General features: G+C 33.8%; 1 protein-coding gene across 4 annotated transcripts in view; it reads left to right on the forward strand.

Annotated features, from left to right (window-relative positions):
* Window positions 1-21,282, forward strand: part of LOC111055456 (neurexin-4) — a 59,186-nt gene that overhangs the window by 22,659 nt on the left and 15,245 nt on the right. For all 4 annotated transcript variants that reach the window (XR_005571484.1, XR_005571485.1, XM_039429840.1 and 1 more), the window contains exons 13-20: window positions 3,455-3,655; window positions 7,168-7,314; window positions 8,599-8,749; window positions 9,659-9,824; window positions 10,106-10,259; window positions 13,707-13,882; window positions 15,161-15,260; window positions 18,722-18,921. Coding sequence is in view for 2 of the 4 variants with exons in the window: in XM_039429840.1 (XP_039285774.1) it covers window positions 3,455-3,655; window positions 7,168-7,314; window positions 8,599-8,749; window positions 9,659-9,824; window positions 10,106-10,259; window positions 13,707-13,882; window positions 15,161-15,260; window positions 18,722-18,921 (1,295 nt within the window). In the remaining 2 variants the exon portion in view is untranslated. The remainder of the gene's footprint in view (window positions 1-3,454; window positions 3,656-7,167; window positions 7,315-8,598; window positions 8,750-9,658; window positions 9,825-10,105; window positions 10,260-13,706; window positions 13,883-15,160; window positions 15,261-18,721; window positions 18,922-21,282) is intronic.

Here is a 21,282-nt window from a genome sequence, read left to right on the forward strand (position 1 = left end):
ATATGGAGGCCGAAAGTGATTGTTTTCTGACCAGGCCGGTAAAATTTTTACGGCCCTAGGGGCTGTAAAATAACCTTGAAGTCAGCTGATTCTGATTTGATGTGAACGTGTTTACAAAATAGTTTATGAAACGGAATCAGTTTATGCTTCTAGAATTGAATAAAGTTTTTGCAATAAGATACTATCATTTTATTTGGATGAATGAAATACAAATAATGAGATATTATAAACTATTCAAATTCAATTTTCAGAGTATAATAGAATCTAACCTCAAACCTCCTAGTACAGCATTTATCATGGAACATGGTGGATAAACGGAATCATTTTATGCTTTTAGAATTCAATAAAGTATTCTGTAATAATATACTATCATTTTATTTGATGAATAAAATACAGATAAGATATATATTATAAACTATTCAAATAATTCTATTTTCAGAGTAGGATAGAACTTCTAACCTAAACTTCCATTGACATTCAGATTGGCCAAATTTCAAGTGTGCTAAAACAGCTGATCAAAAACTTTCCATTGACATTCAGATTGGCCAAATTTCAAGTGTGCTAAAACAGCTGATCAAAAACTTTCCATTCTTTGTGTTTATCATTCAATAATCAAAACATTTATAATAATATCATCTTATTGTCATTTGGAAGAATAAAAAGTATAAACTCAACCTCCCACATAAACTTTTAGGTTATTTAGACAAATTGGAATAAAAAATAAAAATACTTGGACAATTTCCTGATATTCAGATTACCACAGATTTGCTAGAGCTATGACCTCCACTTTTGCTTTCGGAAGTTCTTATAATAGACAATTATTCTCATATATATATATTGTTTATTTTCCTGTGTGGCGAAAAATAGCGTTCGCACCACGGGCAAAAATGTTTTTCCGGCTCTCAATCTTTTCTAGTCCTCGGCCTAAGGCCTCGGACTTGAAAACCGATTTCGAGCCGGAAAAGTCTCATTTTCGGCCCTAGGTGCGAAATATACTATTACGTCAAAAGGTAGAGTATTCAACCAATAACGTATCCTGAAAGTCACAGTATTATATCTACCACAGTATTCAACTTATTGAAGGGTTCCCATACATATGACTCACTCTGTTACATATAACATATGTAATATGTATAACTCAACCTCTTACATATAATTGAACATAATCTTTTAGGTTATTTAGACAAATCAGAATAAAAAATAAAAATACTTGGACAATTTCTTGATATTCAGATTACCTCAGATTTGCTAGAGCTATGACCTTCCACTTTTGCTTTCGGAAGTTCTTATAATAGACAATTATTCTCATATATATATATTGTTTATTTTCCTGTGTGGCGAAAAATAACGTTCTCACCATGGGCAAAAATGTTTTTCCGGCTCTCAATCTTTTCTAGTCCTCGGCCTACGGCCTCGGACTTGAAAACCGATTTCGAGCCAGAAAAGTCCCATTTTCGGCCCTAGGTGCGAAATATACTAATATAATACACTACTAGTTTCAGCGATAATGTTATTATCAAGGTGTTCTTTCAAACAAGTTTTTACACTAGAATGACGACTTGCAGGCTAAGTAAATTTTGAAAAATATAAAATACTAGCCGTTGAGCTCGCTTCGCTCGCCATATCCGTCTAGCCAGGGGGCTCCGCCCCCTAGACCCCCGACTGGATCGTCCAAAAATGAGATCAGTGGGCTCGCTTCGCTCGCCTGCATTTTTCTTTTGAGCATGCTTCATTCCATCAGAAAGTCAAAGTACTGAGAAAACGCAGAAAAGCTGAGAATAACGCTGATTTTGGGCGTATTTTTGATGAAATATTAAAGTCACAACATTTTTAGACCCTACCTAAACCTATGTCTAAAATTTGGACATTTTCTGTCTATTACTTGATGAAAGAACTGAGAAAACGAAAAAAACGCTAATTTTGGGCGTATCTTTGGCGTTATTTCAAATTCCTTCTAACACAACATTATTACACCCTAGCTTAGCTTCTGTACCAAATTTGAACAATTTCTGTTCATTTGTTCTCTATAAATCTGAGAAAAAGCAAAAAAACGCTAATTTTGTGCGTATCTTTGACGTTATTGCAAATTCCTTCTAACACAACATTATTTCACCCTAGCTGAGCTTCTGTACTAAATTTGAACATTTTCTGTTCATTTGTTCTCGATAAAGCTGAGAAAGCGCTAAAAAACGCTGGAAAAATGCAGATTTTGGGCATATCTTTGGAAATTTTTCCAAATCCGTTCTTAGTGCGCCTCTAAAGGGCCAACTGAACATACCTACCAAATTTGAACGTTTTTGGTCCGGTAGATTTTTAGTTCTGCGAGTGAGTGAGTCAGTCAGTCAGTCAGTTAGTGAGTGAGTGCCATTTCGCTTTCATTATATAGATAGATTCACTCACTGACAGGAGCATACTTTCGAATCGGATGAGATTCATTGTCTGTTGACTCAATATGTCTGTAATAAGTATTTCCTCATAAACTGTATCTATCTATTGCAAAAAACAATGTCCCACAATAATAGAAAAAGGTAAAACTTCTGGTTGATAAGAAAATAAATTGGAACAAAAAATGAACACTTTGTTTTATACTTGTATTTTTGTGTTGTTGATCATCCATCTTCTTCTCACTAACAATCGAGAGTGAAATGCATACATTTAAGAAATAACACTCACATTCTTATGAGTATTATTTTTCACATGGAGCTATTTTACTTTCATGTATTTAAAAATATTTTTTCTTCTGATACTGTAATAGGTGAGATGCAGAGATACAGTACCGTAATGAAGACACTAGAGTAGGCCTATAGACTGATATCACAATCATTACATGTAATTTCTTGAAAATAAATTCGTTAAAGAAGACTATAATATAGTATATTATAATGAGTATTCTCCACAATTTACTTCCTGTACACATCAAGATAATAGAAAACTCAAGAAAATTTAAATGCGCCGTTAAAAACTGGATCACAACAACTGGAAGACATGATATAGAAAACAATATGTTTCGAACAATATGTGATCTCACTTACCCAATGTATTTGCACCCCCACTCTAAATTTAATTGTATTACTACTACACCTGCTCTAGAACATGGGTTCCCCATAGTTGAGTAGGTTAATTTCCGAAAAATTCAATTTATTTATATTGTAGTAAATTTCATATATTGTATTTTTTTAATATTATGTACATTTTATTGATTAGATTGTTTATTTGTATATTAATGAAAATAAATTTTATTTGTATTGTATTGTAGTATTCATTTAGAATTTTCTATTTCTGTTCTTCTCAAAATGTTGTTTCGTTTCCGTGAAACACCAGAATACAGTCTGATATCACATTTACAAGTAATTTCTTATAAATGAATTCGTAAAACTTGACTGTATTCTAGTGTTTTCATTTTGTATTTTTTATTTTTTATACTGTTTGAAACGTTGTTAACTTTGTGTGAAAGAGGTGCTAGCCCCGCAGCGGCCCCCCGCTCCGCCCACGGACTACTTCCAGGTGAATTTGGGGGGCTACGACCCCGAAAACCTGCTCAATATGAGAGAGGATGCCCGCGCACTGGATGGATACATCGGTTGCATCAGGGGACTCAAAATCGGAGACAAGTTGATCGATCTCCCCAACCATATCAACAATTCCAACAAGGAAGGTCAGTACTGGATTTTCTTCTTCTAATAATAATAATATTATTATTATTTTTAAAAATGAATTTTTATTATAATAACTAGTGACCCCTGGATTGGAGAACTCGCTCATGAACTGTTATATTGTAATCTTCGAAACCCGCAACTTTCAATTATACAGTGTTAGTGGAAGTTAAGGTAACAGCTAAATATATTTTAGTCCAGGCAATGAATGCTCAAAAAAGGGTATAGAGGGAAAAGTTTGGCAGACAATTTTTGACCCCGCTGTTCTGTTAAGGGTAGTGAGGAGGTAAACATATCAAAAGTCCCCACCCCTATCCCCTGTGCTAAACTGTTGGAGATATCACAAATATTGTAGAGAATTTATCAAGCTTCATTCCTGAATAGCTATACATGTCGTTTGAATGCATTTTTCTCAAAATATGAGCGTGTAAGCAAAACATTGGAAAATGCAACTTTTAAACCATCCTTATCCCTTTAGCACAAGGGGTAGGGATGAGGACTTTTGATATGTTCACCCCCCAACTGGTCCCAACAAAGCTGCGAAGTCAAAAATTTTGTTCAAAACATTATCTTCAAATTCCATTTTCAATTGGTCTATTTTTGCATAACTGAAGACTCACACTCAACACTGACGCTGCTGCAACAGTCGTGGGGATGTGCGTAAACTTGTGAAATTATACATCAAATTGAAATAATTTAGTGCTCTATAAGCTCATGTTCAGCAGGGATTTTTCCCATCGATATTCAAAAAGTTATAAGAGCGAAAATAGCAAAAAATTGAAGGAAAATGCGTTTTTTCAGAAATGTCACATCTTTTAGAGCGGATATAACGAAAAGTGAAAGAGATATAGAAAAAGTTGTAAAATCAATATTGTAGAAAATTATGTAAGCTTTAATCTCTTATAGAATAGTCATGTCTGTAAAATGCATAATTTTCGAGTTATATGCGAGAAACCAAAAAATGGTAGCTTTGAATCATCCCCACCCCCTTAGCACAGGGGGTAGGGGTGGGGACTTTTGATATGTTTGCCTCCTCACTACCTAAACAGATCTGCGGGGTCAAAAATTGTCTTCCAAACTTTTCTCTCTATAACACTTCGTTGACTGGGCTATTTCTTTTACAAGAATAATTTGTCAGTAGGTTTCATTGCGGATCCTATTTGAAATGAAAAATCACTCTTCAAAATGATTCTGTCGCTTCAACATTTTTGTCCCTCATATGGATCCAAATTCATTTTTTGAAGTGATAAGGTGGTCATGTGATTTTGATACATGATCACGAAGTATGACAGTCTTAAGGCCCATTCAGGCTGTGGGACCTTCCCGCAAGGGACTCCCCACCAACAAAAGCCACACGAAATTAATTTTACTTTTACTTTACAAAGAAATAAAATATCTGGTGTGGTACACTCACACAACTTTCCTTGCTCATTGAACTGAAAGCCATATAATTTAGGATAATTTAGAATAATTTTAGAATAATTTAGGGGAATAACATAATGACGATTGGCGGCAACATATTTGAAACTACGATCAGACTACTGTCTATGTGTTTATATATTTGTTTTCAGAGTACTTTTTCCTTAGTGTACATTGTGAAATTCGATGATTTTTCTAAAAGTCGTCAAAACAGCTGCAGATGAAATATCTCGACTAAGTTATGTGTTCCTTTTATAAACTGCTCTACCTACCCTCCTTGAGAAGGAGGTTACAAAGTCCATTTCTCAAGGATGGGGTGGGCCCCCCATGAGTTTCCCAGGAAGGAGACTCATACCAGTTGATAGAGCTGATGAATAACTATAAATGGTATGAATTTGAAAAAAGAATCGGTCTCGTCATTTTTGTGAATATCGTGAAAAACGTGGTTTTTTAGTAATCATCCACCATTTTTCTCAAGAATATTACGGAGCTCCTGCAATTTTCCCAAAAATGAGACTCATGTCAATTGATAGGGCTTATAAATAGCTATCCATGGTATAAATTTGAAAAAAATCGTTAGAGCCGTTTTCGAGAAAATCGTGAAAAACATGGTTTTTTAGTAATTATTCGCTATTTTTTCCGCCATCTTGAATTGAATTTTATTGAATTTCTTATTGTCGGATCCTCATGGTATAAGGAAGTCAAGTATAAAATTTCAAGTCAATCGGTTAATTAGGAATGGAGTTATCGTGTTCACAAACATACACACATACACACAAACAGACCAATACCAAAAATCATGTTTTTGGACTCAGGGACCTTGAAACATATAGAAACTTGAAATTAGGGTACCTTAATTTTTTACTTTCCTTGCCCTACTACCATAGGTAAGGAAAGTATTGCTTTCCAAAAAAAATTAAGGTATCCCAATTTCGAGTTTTCTATACGTTTTAAGGTCCCCTGAGTCCAAAAACATGATTTTTGGGTGTTAGTCTGTGTGTGTGTATGTGTGTATGTCTGTGAACACGATAACTCCATTCCTAATTAACCGATTGACCTGAAATTTTTAACTTAAGGTCCTTATACCATAAGGATCCGACAATAAGAAATTCAATAAAAATCAATTCAAGATAGCGGAAAAAATGGTGGATAATTACTAAAAAACCATGTTTTTCTCGAAAACGGCTCTAACTATTTTCTTCAAATTTATACCATGGATAGCTATTTATAAGCCCTATCAACTGACATGAGTCTCATTTCTGGGAAAATTTCAGGAGCTCCGTAATATTCTTGAGAAAAATGGCAGATAATTACTAAAAAACCATGTTTTTCACGATTTTCTCAAAAATGACTGATTTATTTCAAATTCATACCCTGTATAGTTATTTATCAGCTCTATCAACTGACATGAGTCTTTTTCCTGGGAAACTAATGGGGTCCACCCCATCCTTGAGAAATGGACTTTGTGAACTCCTTCTCGTGCATGAAGTAGGTAGGTAGAGCAGTTTATAAAAATAACACATAGTCGAGATATTTCATTTGTAGAACAGCTGTTTTGACGACTCTTAGAAAAATCATGGAATTTCACAATTCACACAAAGGAAAAAGTACTCTTAAAAACAAATATATAAACTCATATACAGTAGTCTGATCATAGTTTCAAATATGGTGCCGCTAATCGTCATTATGTTATTCCCCTAAATTATTCTCGTTTTACAGTTCAATGGGCAAGGAAAGTTGTGTGAGTGTACCACGCCAGATTTTTTGGAACCATACCTACCATACCGATTCACATCACTATCTCCGTAAACAAAGTCGTAGTGCATTCGTGTGACGTCAGCACAGGTAGGGCTCCTACACCAATAAAAACACTAGCTGATATAGATCAGTTGAAATCAACGAATTTGTATTGGTGTAGGAGCCCTACCTGTGCTGACGTCACACGAATGCACTACGGCTTCGTTTACGGAGGTACTGTTCGCATACGTAGTGTGGCAAGAAATAATGAAGGTAGTAAAGTTACATTGTAATTCTATTTCTTATTTATTCATTCATATACAAATACCAATGAGTTGATGAAAGTTGTGTTTTTCAGATGTGGAAGGTATCAGAGCCGGATGTCATATGAAGTGTGATGAACTGCCCTGTAAAAACCAAGGAATTTGCATCGAGGACTTTCAGAAGGAAATTAGTTCTTGCAATTGCGAGAAAACGTCTTACTACGGCGAGTTCTGCGCTCAAGGTAAACAAAAACGAAATTATCTAATTATCCAACAATATCTCATCCAGTCAACTCTACATATTTCTTCTAGACTTTTAATATTGACTCAATATAAATTTATTCCAATATAGACTTTTAATGTGAAATTTTTCTTCTATGTTTGGTTTTGTAACATCTAAATTTAAAAATCTACTCTGTGAAAATAATTAAGTACTGAAAATTTTGTGAAGTGAACAACTACAAGTCTTAACCTATCTTGGACTATGTATAACCTTATCTAAATTTGGGAGAGTAATATCACAAGTTTACCTAATGTTTTTCTCCCAATCATTTTTGATGATTTACTCGTTGTATTAAAGAATGAAAATTGTTGTGAAGTAAAATTAAAAATACATCTATCCATCTATTAAATTCTATTAATTGTTACAATTTCATATAAAAGATTCAAATCACAGTTGATTTCTTATCGTAGTAGCATTTGTCATAGTAACTTTTATTTATATTTCGGATGATGCCTACATGAACTTCTAGTTTATGCGTGGGTAATGGCAAGTGCGTTGGTGATTTGATGAGATGATCATCGTCCATGCCTATCGGCGGGATTCGAACCCACGACCAGCTAGCGCTAGCAGACTGGAGGGTGCAACACCTTAGTCGTCTCCTAGGCTTGACTACAGTTACTATAATTAAGTTTGTTTTTTGGGTCCTTCAAAATTATTTCTCTAATATCTGAATATTTCCTGTTTTAGTGATAATAATGTGAAATATTTCTTCTATGTTTGGTTTTGTAGCATCTAAATTCTAAAATCTACTTTGTGAAAATAATTAAGGACTGAAAATTTTGTGAAGTGAACAACTACAAGTCTTAACCTATCTTGGACTATGTGTAACCTTATCTAAATTTGGGAGAGGAATAGCACAAGGTTACCTTAGCTTTTCTCCCTATCATTTTTGAAGATTTTCTTGTCGTATGAATCAATAAAGATTTAATTATTATGAAAATGTACAGCAATATCATTATTGTCATAATTTCATATCATTATATACATATTTGATTAATGCTGGTTTGAAAAATGGTTTAAATTTATCATAAAACGTACCAAATCATAGTGAATTTCTTATCGTTCTAGCATTTCTCATAGTAACTCTTATTTATATTACGAATAAAGCCCACATGAGCTTTAGGTCACTCTTGTAAACATTTTCTCTAAAACACTGTTCCCCAGTCTAATTTTAAACGGGGATGGATCAGCTTTCATTGGATATTTGAAATAATTATTGTCAAGATTGTCTTGTTTTTTGCAGAGAAAGGAGCGGATTTCAGCGGCGAATCAGTGCTACAAAGGAAGTTCCCTCTAGAAGGTCCAGTGTATCAAATCAAAGTTCAGCTGGCGTTTTCAAGCAGTGATGATAGACAACGTAACGCTGCTCTACTTCTCATACAAACCGTGCATGCGTATGTATTATCCTTCCTTTTTTAACCTTAGAATACCGTACCGTACTAATCATGCGCGAATTTTACGCATGACTCCATTGAATCGAAAATCCTTCCTCACCCTTAAGACATTGGTATCCAGGTGTCTATAATGAGGTCCACGTTATAATGGCAGTGTATAATTAGCAATGGTATTGCTATCCTTGTCTATCACTCAACAAAGCGAATAGCGCTATCTCTTTCACGCATTACTCTGTTGCCAGATCGTCTTTTAACAATATTATAGTGAGGTCCACATTAAAATGACAGTGTTTAATTAGCAATGGTATTGCTATCCTTGCTTATCATTCAACAAAGCGGATAGCGCTATCCCTTTCTCGCTTTGCTCTGTTGCCAGATCGTCTTTTAACAATGTAGAATAATTAATCAAAATATTTCATTTTAATTATGAAAATTCGTTATTATATTATTGAAAAATATAATTGATTATTTTAAACGAGAATGAACAGTTGATATTACATCAATAAACCTGTATCAGCTACCGTCTATAGAAGGCATTGACAAGACAGAGGATCGGCAACGTTATCCTGCTATCTTTCTCCACTGCCATTAGAAGGTGGACCTCACTATAGACACTGTGTTCCCTCGTAAATATTTAAAAAAACACTTTTTGATGAGAAATGCATTCCTGATCTTGCATCACAAAGACAGAGTTTTTACAATATTTGCGGTAAAACGTACGGTAAGTTAAAAGAAACACTAGACTAACAACAAATTATTATAAAGTGTTTCATCATGGAAATCAATATCTATCTTAATATTGGTTTGCTTACATCTATCTTATATATCTTATATTCTCAATCTTATGTTTGTCCATCTTATATTGGTTTTTCAGTATATGTTTATTTTTTATTGAAAACTTGATTTCAGGAGAAACTACTATTTATTAGTGGCTCTGAGTGGTGAAGGAGAGTTGATCTTTGAGGAGGACAGAGATGGTGCTGTGTTTGGAGTGAGAGCGAAAGACAGGTTCTTTCTCAACGGCGCCAGGCATTCTATTTACTACAAGAGGACTAATGATACTGCTGTTCTATTGGTTGGTAATTCCTACTATCAATTAAATGGTAATATTTATAATATAATTATAATATGCATTTTAATACAATTTACAGATCGACTAATGTGTACCCTTTATTACTTTCCTTGCCCTTTAGGTAATGAAAGTATTGCTTTCCAAAAAATTAAAGTACCTACCACAATCTCTAAATTTCTATAAGTTTCAAGGTCCCCTGAGTCCAAAAAAGTTTTCTTTTGATGAATAATTGTGTATCATGAATCAAGAAATTAATTAATTATTGATGAATTTACAATTTACAGATCGATAGAGAACCAGTATTGCTGCATCCTTTATCTAATAGCAACACATTCTCTCATGATGAGAGCGAGGGCTCGAATGAGCTGCACATTGGAGGGCATAATACGAGTGACAGCCGCTTTATCAACTACAAGAACTACAGTGGCTGCTTGTCCAGTGAGTAGTTGTCCGTTTATCAAACTGTTCGAAAACTCATTCAATATTATTCATGAACTATAAGAACTACGGTGGCTGCTTGTCCAGTGAGTAGTTGTCCGTTTTTCAAACTGTTCGAAAACTCATTCAATATTATTCATGAACTATAAGAAGTACAGTGGCTGCTTGTCCAGTGAGTAGTTGTCCGTTTTTCAAACTGTTCGAAAACTCATTCAATATTATGCATGAACTATAAGAGCTACAGTGGCTGCTTGTCCAGTGAGTAGTTGTCCGTTTTTCAAACTGTTCGAAAACTCATCAAATATTATTCATGAACTATAAGAACTTCAGTGGATAGTTGTCTGTTTTTCAAGCTATTCGAAAATGATTCAATATTTGAGCTGAAATAATAATAATTGACCGAGCGAAGTGAGGTCTAAGATTCTCGTCCACGGTTTTGCATTTCTCTTTATTTATTGACGGAGCGAAGTGAGGTCTAAGATTCTTGTCGACGGTTTTGCATTTCTCTTTATTTATTGACCGAGCGAAGTGAGGTCTCCAAAATTGAAATTGAAATTCTTTATTCTCCAAAAAAGATTAACAATATATTTATGTGTAAAAAATAAAAATACATTTCATTGGAGTGTCTAAGATTCTTGTCGATGGTTTTGCATTTCTCTTTATTTATTGACCGAGCGAAGTGAGGTCTAAGATTCTTGTCGATGGCTTTGCATTTCTCTTTATTTATGTTTATAATATGTTTTTATGTTTATATTTATGTTCCGCATTTACGGCGAAAAGCAGAAATAGATTTTCATGAAATTTGACAGGTACCTATGTTCCTTTTTTAATTTCGCGTCGACGTATATACAAGGGTTTTGGAAATTTTGCATTTCAATTATAATTTAAAAGAAAAAGGAGCCTCCTTCATACGCCAATATTAGAGTAAAAAACAGACTACAGAATTATTCATCATAAATCAGCTGTCGAGTGGATTATAAATTGCATGCAATGACGCATATATAATATCGCAATTTAACTTATTGAAAACACAGCTGTTGTGTGAACTATTAATTGCATGCAGTGAGGCATGCAATCGATAACTTAAAGTGGCATAGTATTTTCTCCCGACTTTTCTCTGCTTTCAACTCGCTAAGCTTTTGATGATAGCAGCATAGCTGTTTATACACCGATATCTCGCCGACACGACAGGACGGGACAGAATTTACTCTGATGGACAGTATTAGAGGTGACTGTGGTTTATAACTGCGTGAGGTCTACTGTTCACAGAACTACTAGTAAATAGTTAATAATGGATAATTGAAAATAATAATAAATGATAATAATTGTAAGCTGAAATCTGTACTTTTTCATGATTTGTCTTTTCTATCCAATTGTAGACCTATTCAATTGTATTTGGAACACGTTCCTTACTCACTTACCCATATGAGGAGCCTTCTTTACATTCAATATTGTACGGTATATATTTTATTTTGTAAAAGAAGAAGAAGAAAATGAATCAATTTCAATTTTTCTTCTTAATATTAAAAGAATATGACATTGATGGCATGGGTTTTCCATGAGAGCTGGTTATGACATGTAAGTTGTTTTAAACATAATAATTTTAGCTGGCCCGGCGAACTTCGTACCACCAAATAGTTTAATGCATCTCATGACAAACTTTAGCTGGATGCACACCTGAGGAGGCGCGATGCGGCATTTTAATTATATAGATAATTTTCCAACTGCAAAAATGAATAATTTACTAAAAATCAATCAATTCTGAACACCGAAGATAGCACAATTATTCGAAACTCTTTAGAGCATGTAAGTCTTTAACCTGAGGCCGCACTGCTGGATGGTTACATAAGTTACAGAACAGTCATTTTGTTTTTAGTCGGGGCGTTTAGAATAAAATGAATGGGAGGTTATGGAGCAGCAAACGCTCTTGCCTACTATCTACCGACGGCTGTTGTATGACGCAATGATTAAAACAGCTGATTTTTATCTCTGTGTGTGGCCAGTTCACAATTAATCTTCTCCCATAAAGGTTACATGTAAACTGTGTAGGAATGAAACCTGAAGCCGGATTATAAATGTTATAGGCCATAAACCTGGTTCTGAACATAACAAACACAACTAAAAAAATCATCAAATTCGGTGCACACATGAAAAAGTTATTGAATGTCAAAATTTGAGGCTTGATTTTTATTCAAATAGATTGACAAAACCAATGACTTATTCTTTCTATTACTAGTAGTTCTGTGAACAGTAGACCTCGCGCTCAGTAAGTTACATTGACCTGTTGTTATGTTTTCTCAAAAATTATTTAATAATTCATCATTTAAAATGTCTAGAAAAAATTCTAAATAAACATAGAGCTTTCTGTCCTATCGTACCGTGACGTGTCGTCCCGGACTGTGAGTGTGAGCGCTGTTATCAGGTCTGGCTGCAACTGTCTACTAACGTTGATGGAAAGATACATTTTCAAGATGTTCGATGTTTTTGAACGGGTAGTATTATAGTCAACTGTCTACTAACGTTGATGGAACATACATTTTCCAGATGTTCGATGTTTTTGAACGGGTAGTATTAAGGTGCGTACAGATATACGCGCCGCGAACATGAGCCGTTCATTTTTAATCAGCTGACTATATCTGTATTTTTACAGAAACGGTAAGATACAGATATAAAAAGCTTGGCATCAGCTGATTAAAATTGAATTGCTCATGTTCGCGGCGCGTATATCTGTACGCACCTATATAGTCCACTAGACAGCTGATTTATGATGAATAATTCTATAGTCTGATTTTTACTCTAATATTAGCGTATGAAGGAGGCTCTTTTTCCTTTTATATTTCCCTTGAAATGCAAAATTTCTAAAAACCGTGTATATACGTCGACGCGCAATTAAAAAAGGAACATACCTGTCAAATTTCATGAAAATCTATTACCGCGTTTCACCGTAAATGCGCAACATATAAACATTTAAACATTAAGAGAAATCCCAAACCGTCGACTTGAATCTCAGACCTCACTTCGCTCGGTCAATAATACTACCCGTTAAAAAACATCGAACATCTTGAAAATGTATCTTTCCTTCAACGTTAGTAGACAGTTGACTATAATACTACCCGTTCAAAAACATCGAACATCTTGAAAATGTATCTTTCCATCAACGTTAGTAGACAGTTGCAGCCAGACCTGTTAACAGCGCTCACACTCACATTCCGGGACGACACGTCACGGTACGATAGGACAGAAAGCTCTATGTTTATTTAGGATTTTTTTCTAGACATTTTAAATTGATAAATTATTTATTAATTTTTGAGAAATATAACAACAGTTACTGTTCACAGAACTACTAGTTATTTATATAGATTGACAAAACCAATGATTTATTATTTCTATTATGAAAAAATATTACAACATATCCCAAAAATAATCTATTTATTTATTTTTTGGCAGATGTATTCCTGGACCTGAACCAGTACACGATGAGACCTTTGGACGAGTACATGCTGTTCACTAAGACCACAGAGGAGGTGAACGTCATGAACTCAGTGGGCATTCGCAGTGCGCAGTGCTCTTTCTTCGAAGTCACGCACAAGCCACGGCCCGGACCGCAACTCAACAACAGCATTGTCAGTTCGCTCCCAATTATTATCATGTGGGGAAGATGTAGAAAAATACTATTTGTCAATTATTGTCTGCCTCTCACTCAGGGGTGCCCCCACCCCCACAAGTCTAAGGAATTTGAAACCACGAAAAATTTAAAACCAGAGTGTTCTTATTATCTAACTATCGATTCAATTATTGTTTTTATCGCTAAAATTTGTTGAATATGTGTGACTAGCTTATATCACTTATATCACTTTAATCACTTCTATAAAAAAGTAAATTCGTATGGCTGTTGTTGGTGGGGAGTCCCTAGCGGGAAGGTCCCACAGCCTGAAAATATAATTTAAGCCATCAATGGGCCTTACGACTGTCATACTTCAGCCGGGACCGACAGTTTAACAATTTATCACTTCTATAATATTTATTATATCATTCTACTATCGATTTTTATAGGATGTTGGTTTGCTTAATTGAATTTGTGATGTTAGACTATTTTGCATGTATAGTATTATTTTTGCATTTATCATTCATTGTCTTGTTATTTTGTATTCTGTCACATTATTGTACTTGAGTTGAAAATTGGTGTAACGTTGGAAATCAAATAAATAAAAAGGATTTGAAACCTGTTCGGTCTAGATTCCAGTTTGGAATGGATCATATTTCAGTTTGGAATGGACCCCGATATTTGTAATTAAATCAGCATTAATATTAATTTTCAATTGTTATTATTTGTATATTGTATTATTTCATCATACTCCCCACATACCATCATATTCCCCAAGGAATCAAGGAATGGTTTTTGAACACAGTCTGCGGCCTCGCAACCCCCCTCCCCCACACTGTGAACACTCCTGTCTTACCAAAAATCTTTGATGACAATTTATATAACCGCATTCATTGTCATGCATCTGTTTCCTATTACTCTGTGGGTTAATTTACACTGTTCTCAATTTCTCATCCATGCAACTATGAATATATTACAACATTTATAAGTGATTTATACTATAAAAACTATAAAATGTTCAAGCTCATGAAGAGCATTGTCAGTTGTTGTCTGTTACTTATCACATTTATTTATTTATACATTGATAGATACGTTATCATTGTCAATTATGAATGATTGGGGAAGGAACAACAGGCTTAAAGCCCAAAACTGTTCCTTTCCCAAATTTAGATAGAAATTGTCCAAATATCCACAACCACAGTCTAAAGCATTCATATGATAAATTACAGTTATATTTAGATTAATAATTTTTAGAATGCTATGAAAATGGAATAATAACCGAAAATTGTTTGAACAGGGGAAGGACCAGCAGGCATGGGTGGAAGACCCCCCCGCCAGAATACCCTACAAGTCACAGTATTCGGACCCCTCCACTGAGGAAGAGGGTACAGGACGAGGTAAGTCATCTATATTATTTTAATATCTTGTATTCTCATATATTTAAAAAACAAAAAAAAACATTCAAGTGAAAAAATAGTGTGTTTTTACATATTAGCTAGGTAGGCCTACTCATTTTACAAATTGATTTGGTTCACTCAAACACACAAAACACTCTGGAAATAATATAGAATACAATAAAATTCAATTGAACCCAAAAAATAATTTTGGCCCAATATTTTCTGGTTGAGGGTGATGCCAATAATATAAAATACAATAAAATGCAATTGAAGCCAAAAAACAATTTACTAGGTAGGCCTACAATCTTTTTGGCTGAGGGTGGTGCCGATATCGTTACAGTGCTATTCACAATTTTTTTGCAATCATCACTCTTCTTTTGCAATTAAAAATTACAAAATTATTTGTTGTGCACGATAAAATTACATTCTCCATAATCTATAGCCTATAGATATAAAGAAAATAAAAATCTCAGTACCCTTTTTTGAAAAATTTTATCACAACATGTTTCGGACATTTATGCCATTTTCAAATGATATGAAGTAAATAAATAAATACTACTGGAAGATTCTTATTTTGATCATATGTTAGTGTATTCATATGTTTTTATGAACTAGGACTGTAAATTTTGATACTTAATTATTTAAATATTAAATATTTTTTAATACTTAATTATGGTAATAAAAGTCAAAAACTGAATGTCAAAGAAGAATTTCATATTTATAAAGCAGCAAAATTAAACAGAAATAAAAGAATAAACTTAGTCCAACTAGACACCAATAACCCCATTTTTGATAGAATCATGCGAATTTAAACCCAAAATTTACAGTCCTAGTTCATAAAAACATATGAATACACTAACATATGATCAAAATAAGAATCTTCCAGTAGTATTTATTTATTTACTTCATATCATTTGAAAATGGCATAAATGTCCGAAACATGTTGTGATAAAATTTTTCAAAAAAGGGTACTGAGATTTTTATTTTCTTTATATCTATATTACAAGTAGCTCTATAGCCTATCTATGTTTTTACATTGTTAATCATAATTTTTCAATCTATTTCCGTAGGTATGTTAGCCTATAGCAGTGCTATTCAAAATGTTTAGTTGTCCAGTCAATATAGACATAAGAAAGGGGGTGTGCTTGCAATTTATATTGTAGTTCTGATTTTCTAATATATTATTTGGATACATGAGAGAAGTCCAGAACTAGTTTCTTTATGCAACATTTCCTTGTGCTGGAAACAGGGTGGCTCAAAAACCTCGTATTTTCGTTTAATTTTCAAGTTTTCAGATATTTCTGCCAAATCCAGTAATCGGACAGAAAAATTTGCTCTCACCTTTTTTTAGATTATAAAATTCTGAGTAAAATGAGATCACACGGAACTCTCTATCTCCAATGAGTACTGAGTTTTGATTTTTCAAAAATGAGTAAAATTTAAAGAAAAAGTCAATTCTGATGATAGAATTTCCAGGTACACCTGCTCCTTGTATTTTGAAAAACACCTCATTTCAGCTTCAACCATCATCACCATCTATATTGTCGACACAGTGATATTTTGCACAATGATGTAAGTTCATGAGATTATGATCTATGAGAATCACCCGTTAGATGCACTTCATTTCAGTTTTTCCTAGTGGAGAGGCGCTCATAAGGACACCTCAAGGATCAAAATTTCAAACACTTATAATTATTGACACAATGCTCAGATTTCATCGTACTACACTTCATTCTTCTCGGCTCGTCAAGGCGGTCCAAAAACATGCATCATAAGTCAAATTTGGTCGAAAAATGGAAAATTCATTGCTAAGTGTATTTAAGCCCATATTCCAATAAAAAATGGCCAATTCCTATTTTTTCTGTCCGATTACTGGATTTGGCAGAAATAGCTGAAAACTGGATAATGAACCGAAAATACGAGGTTTTTGAGCCACTCTGTATCTAGCAAAAGGAAATTTTGCATGAAGAAATTGGTTCCGGGCTTCTCTCCTGTATCCAAATAATATATTAAAAAATCAGAACTACAATATGAATATTGCAAGCACCAATGTATATAGTGACTGGACTACAGTAGTTGTTCTCTACATTAAGGCAGTGCTATTCACAGTTCTCCACAATTATTTACAATGTTTTCCAAGTGTCTTATCCGCCCTATTAACGACTTCTCCACTATCTATCCCCAATTTATCCTTTTTTGCAGTGCTATCAATAAACGCGCCGTGTTTCTGAGCACTTCACGTCTAGAGATATTATGGATATTTCACGATATTTTTTATTTCCAATGATTTCACAATGCTCCACAAAGCATGCAGTGTTCCAGTCAGCATCCACAATTTTTCTCTATTTCCTACTAGCAGGTAACCCGTGCTCGGCAAAGGTCCACTTAAAAACTTGACAAACTTGAAGAATTTGAAATAGGTCTATAACCATCCTTGGTAAATTAAGAATGTACATGCAAAATTTCAAGTTAATCAGTACAGTAGTTCAGACTTGATGAAGCGTCATTCTTGAATTTTCTATCCCATAGGTAGGCCTACGTGTATAAGCCAATTCTTTTCTACAGAGTGGGTGAAAAGTCCGAGAACGGCTTAATATTTCATACACAAAGGTAATTTGACGGTAGGTGTGATTGGGGATCCTACTCAAATTGAAAAAAACTACTTTACTAATCATGTATCACATGACCATCTTCCTATTTAAAGAAATAAAGTTTCATTCAAAATGGCGGACCAGATTTTTAAAGTCATACTGAAGTATTATTTTCAATTCGAGTAACATCACTAATCACACCCACCTTTGAATCACTTCTTTTTATGAGATACTAAGCCGTTCTCAGACTTTTTTCTCTCTTTTCTGCTTAGAATAGTATTGATTAGTAATGTGAATATTTCCGAAACGGTTTGATATATCGATATGCGGTTTCCGTCATTCATTTTTTCTTGAAATTCCCTATCGAAATCATGTATCGCATGATCACCTTCCCATTTTAAAAAATGAAGTTGCATTCAATATGGCGGATCCAAGAAGGCGGACCAGATTTTTAAAGTCATTATAAAGTAGGCTAGTTTTTTCAATTTGAGTAGGATCCCCAATCACACCCACCGTCAAATTATCTTTGTGTATGAATTATTAATTAAGCCGTTCTCGGACTTTTCACCCACCCTGAATATTATAGAATACTATCCGGTAACCCGTGCTTCGCAAGGGTCTATTTTAAAACGTAACAAACTGAAAACTTGACGTAATGAAATCTAGAAGAATTGAAAATAAGCCTATAAGAATCCTCGGTTAATTAAGAATTTATATGCAACATTTCAAGTAAATCAGTCCAGTAGTTCAGACGTGATGATAAATTTATTATATTATATTATTTATTATTTTATTATGTTATATTTATATCACAGTGTGATAACAGCTTTATTAACGACTTCCTAACAATTTATCATTTTTATTTTGCAGTGTTATTCATAATCGCACTGTCGGTGTTCTGCACTGTGATACTGAGTACACTCTACCACGTCTACTGCAACCATTTGCAGTACAAGAAGCGAAAAGAGCGCGAAACCGAGGCGGCCATTTTGTGGCACAACGGTCAACAGGTGCAGTTCCAGGATCCTGTCCTGGTGGGTCCTTCCCTCAAAGTCGTCCGCTCCAGGAGTGTGAGTCCTTTTTCCTTTTCTACAACAATTATTAATGCTATAATTGATATGAACTTAGTATACTAGCAGAATACAATAATTAATGATTCATGAGCTCTGAGTAGGTACCTATCTCATTAAGGGAACGACCAAACAAATAGAAGAAAAAATTAATACTACTCACTCACTTGAAAATGACATTACAATAGTTCATTATTCATTGAATGTGAGTTTATCATTAAGAGAACGAAACAAATATAAGTATAATGCATTCCACATTCACTTTATTTCACTCACTAACTTGGAAATTACATAAGTCGAAGCATGTTGTGAGAATTAAAATAAAGTTGAAAAAAGGGTATTTTTATTTTTTTGTAATTCCACATCTTACTAGCTTGGCCTATACTATTTTTTCTCTGTCATATATGTAAACCATGTCAGAGGTATTCATTAAATATGAAAAAAAATTGTTTATAGTATGGAAAAGAGTTCGTTAAATACTTGGATTATTTTCCTTCAACTATCATGTAGTATCCCACTTATAGAGTCTATAACAATAACAATTCATTGTCAGTTAATTTATAATTTAAGTGGGGGTGTGAGTTTTTTTTATTTATAACAATAATAATACCTAATTAACTTGATGAGTTACAGTGTGTATTAAAAGAGCTGATAATATTTATTTTTAGGTTAGCACAAACAATACAATGATCGGAAAAGAAAAAACAGGCTATTGCCCAAAATTTCTTCAATTTCCTTATTTAGTTTCAAATTGTCCAAATATTATACATATGTTATGTCCATTTCAAATTCTACACCAAATATATCAACTAAAACAATATAAATGTGAGAAAGAAATGTTGAAGAAGATGGTAAATCTTACAATTACAAACTATACGACTGGAATATTTCAGACTTGAAGAAATTTAATTGTTGGTAAGTACAGTATAGTAGAGATAGAGAAATAGAATAATCCATCATTATTAATTTCTTTATGGTAGTAGTAACAGTATACACCTCATATAGAGAGGCTTTTGTTCGAATCGAATGTGAATAAAGCTATTATGTTATTATTGTATAGTATATAGTAACATTACGTGAAAGGAATTTATTACTGTACATTTCACATGCAAGATAAGTCCTGGTATGAACTTTTCGCAGTATACATAACATCGAATCTATAATTGCTTTATTGTTGTTGAAAAGTAATGAACTAGAAATTTGCATTGAATAAAAACTATACGTTGGAAAGAATCTTCACAAGAAAGCATATTAATTTAGTATTTATATTGCTTTCAACTATAGGAATAAATATTGGTTAAATCTGTCAAGTAATGCTGTATATTTTTTAAGGCTTGAAATTCCTGTACGTAAGATTGAAAGATAGATTTTAAGTTCATCAAGTTCTACTCTTCTGCATGAGCAATGAATTGGCAAGCGCATATTGAATGAACATTTCCTGCTGAGAATTGCTCTGCTCTCCTTAATCTGCCTGTTTTCATAAGCCGCTAATATAAAATAGTTTCATATTTTTTCGGCTCTTATCATTTTTGCTTTTTTGGTAGCTTCATTGATTGAAACACACTTTATCTTGTTTTCCCCAAACTTTCACTACTGCTCCAGTAATTCAGTTTTTTATATTCACTACTATTGTATTTTAATATAGCTTCAAAGTGAAAAAATCACTCACATTCTTTGGTGTGTAGACGACCGTTTTGTGCTGGTATTTTCACATTTTCAAGCCAAACGAAAACCTTTATATTATCTCTCCGGATATTTTTCAACAACCTCCTATGCTGGCTACTATTTATTGCCTATTATTCCTTCCTGGACTTTTTTTCTCAAATTCAAAATTTGGTTTGGATGTTGATATTTTATTATTAATTTCTTTAAACTATTTCCAGTCATTTTTCTCCAGTCTACTTTGAATGCTCTACAGTTTCTCTATTGAGTCTATTCATATTCTCCAGCTTCTTGCTTTGTCCTTTGCAGATCAGAAGATACACTTGTAGCTGTAGGTGCCACAAATAAATGCACGTCTGAAATTGCATGCTCTTGACCACTTATTACCTTTTACTCGGCAGTTTCTAAGCTCTATGATTCTGCTGCTATCCCTGCCTTGAAAATTGTCAGCAAATATCACTTCCACATAGCACGATACTCTTATATCTTCTCTCATAATATTGTCTATACACAGTATTTTCGCCTACAGTCTTGCCTTGTATGCCCTGCACACTTACCCTCTTACTCATTCTTGATTCTGTCACCCTCTTATTTATTCTTGATTCTGACTATGATTCTTCTACTACCCCTTGAAACTAGTCTGCAAATAGCACGATCTTCTTCTGTCACTTTCACATAGCACGATTCTCTTCCATCGTC

Source organism: Nilaparvata lugens, chromosome 5 (assembly GCF_014356525.2).
Source record: "Nilaparvata lugens isolate BPH chromosome 5, ASM1435652v1, whole genome shotgun sequence".
Classification (NCBI taxonomy): domain Eukaryota; kingdom Metazoa; phylum Arthropoda; class Insecta; order Hemiptera; family Delphacidae; genus Nilaparvata; species Nilaparvata lugens.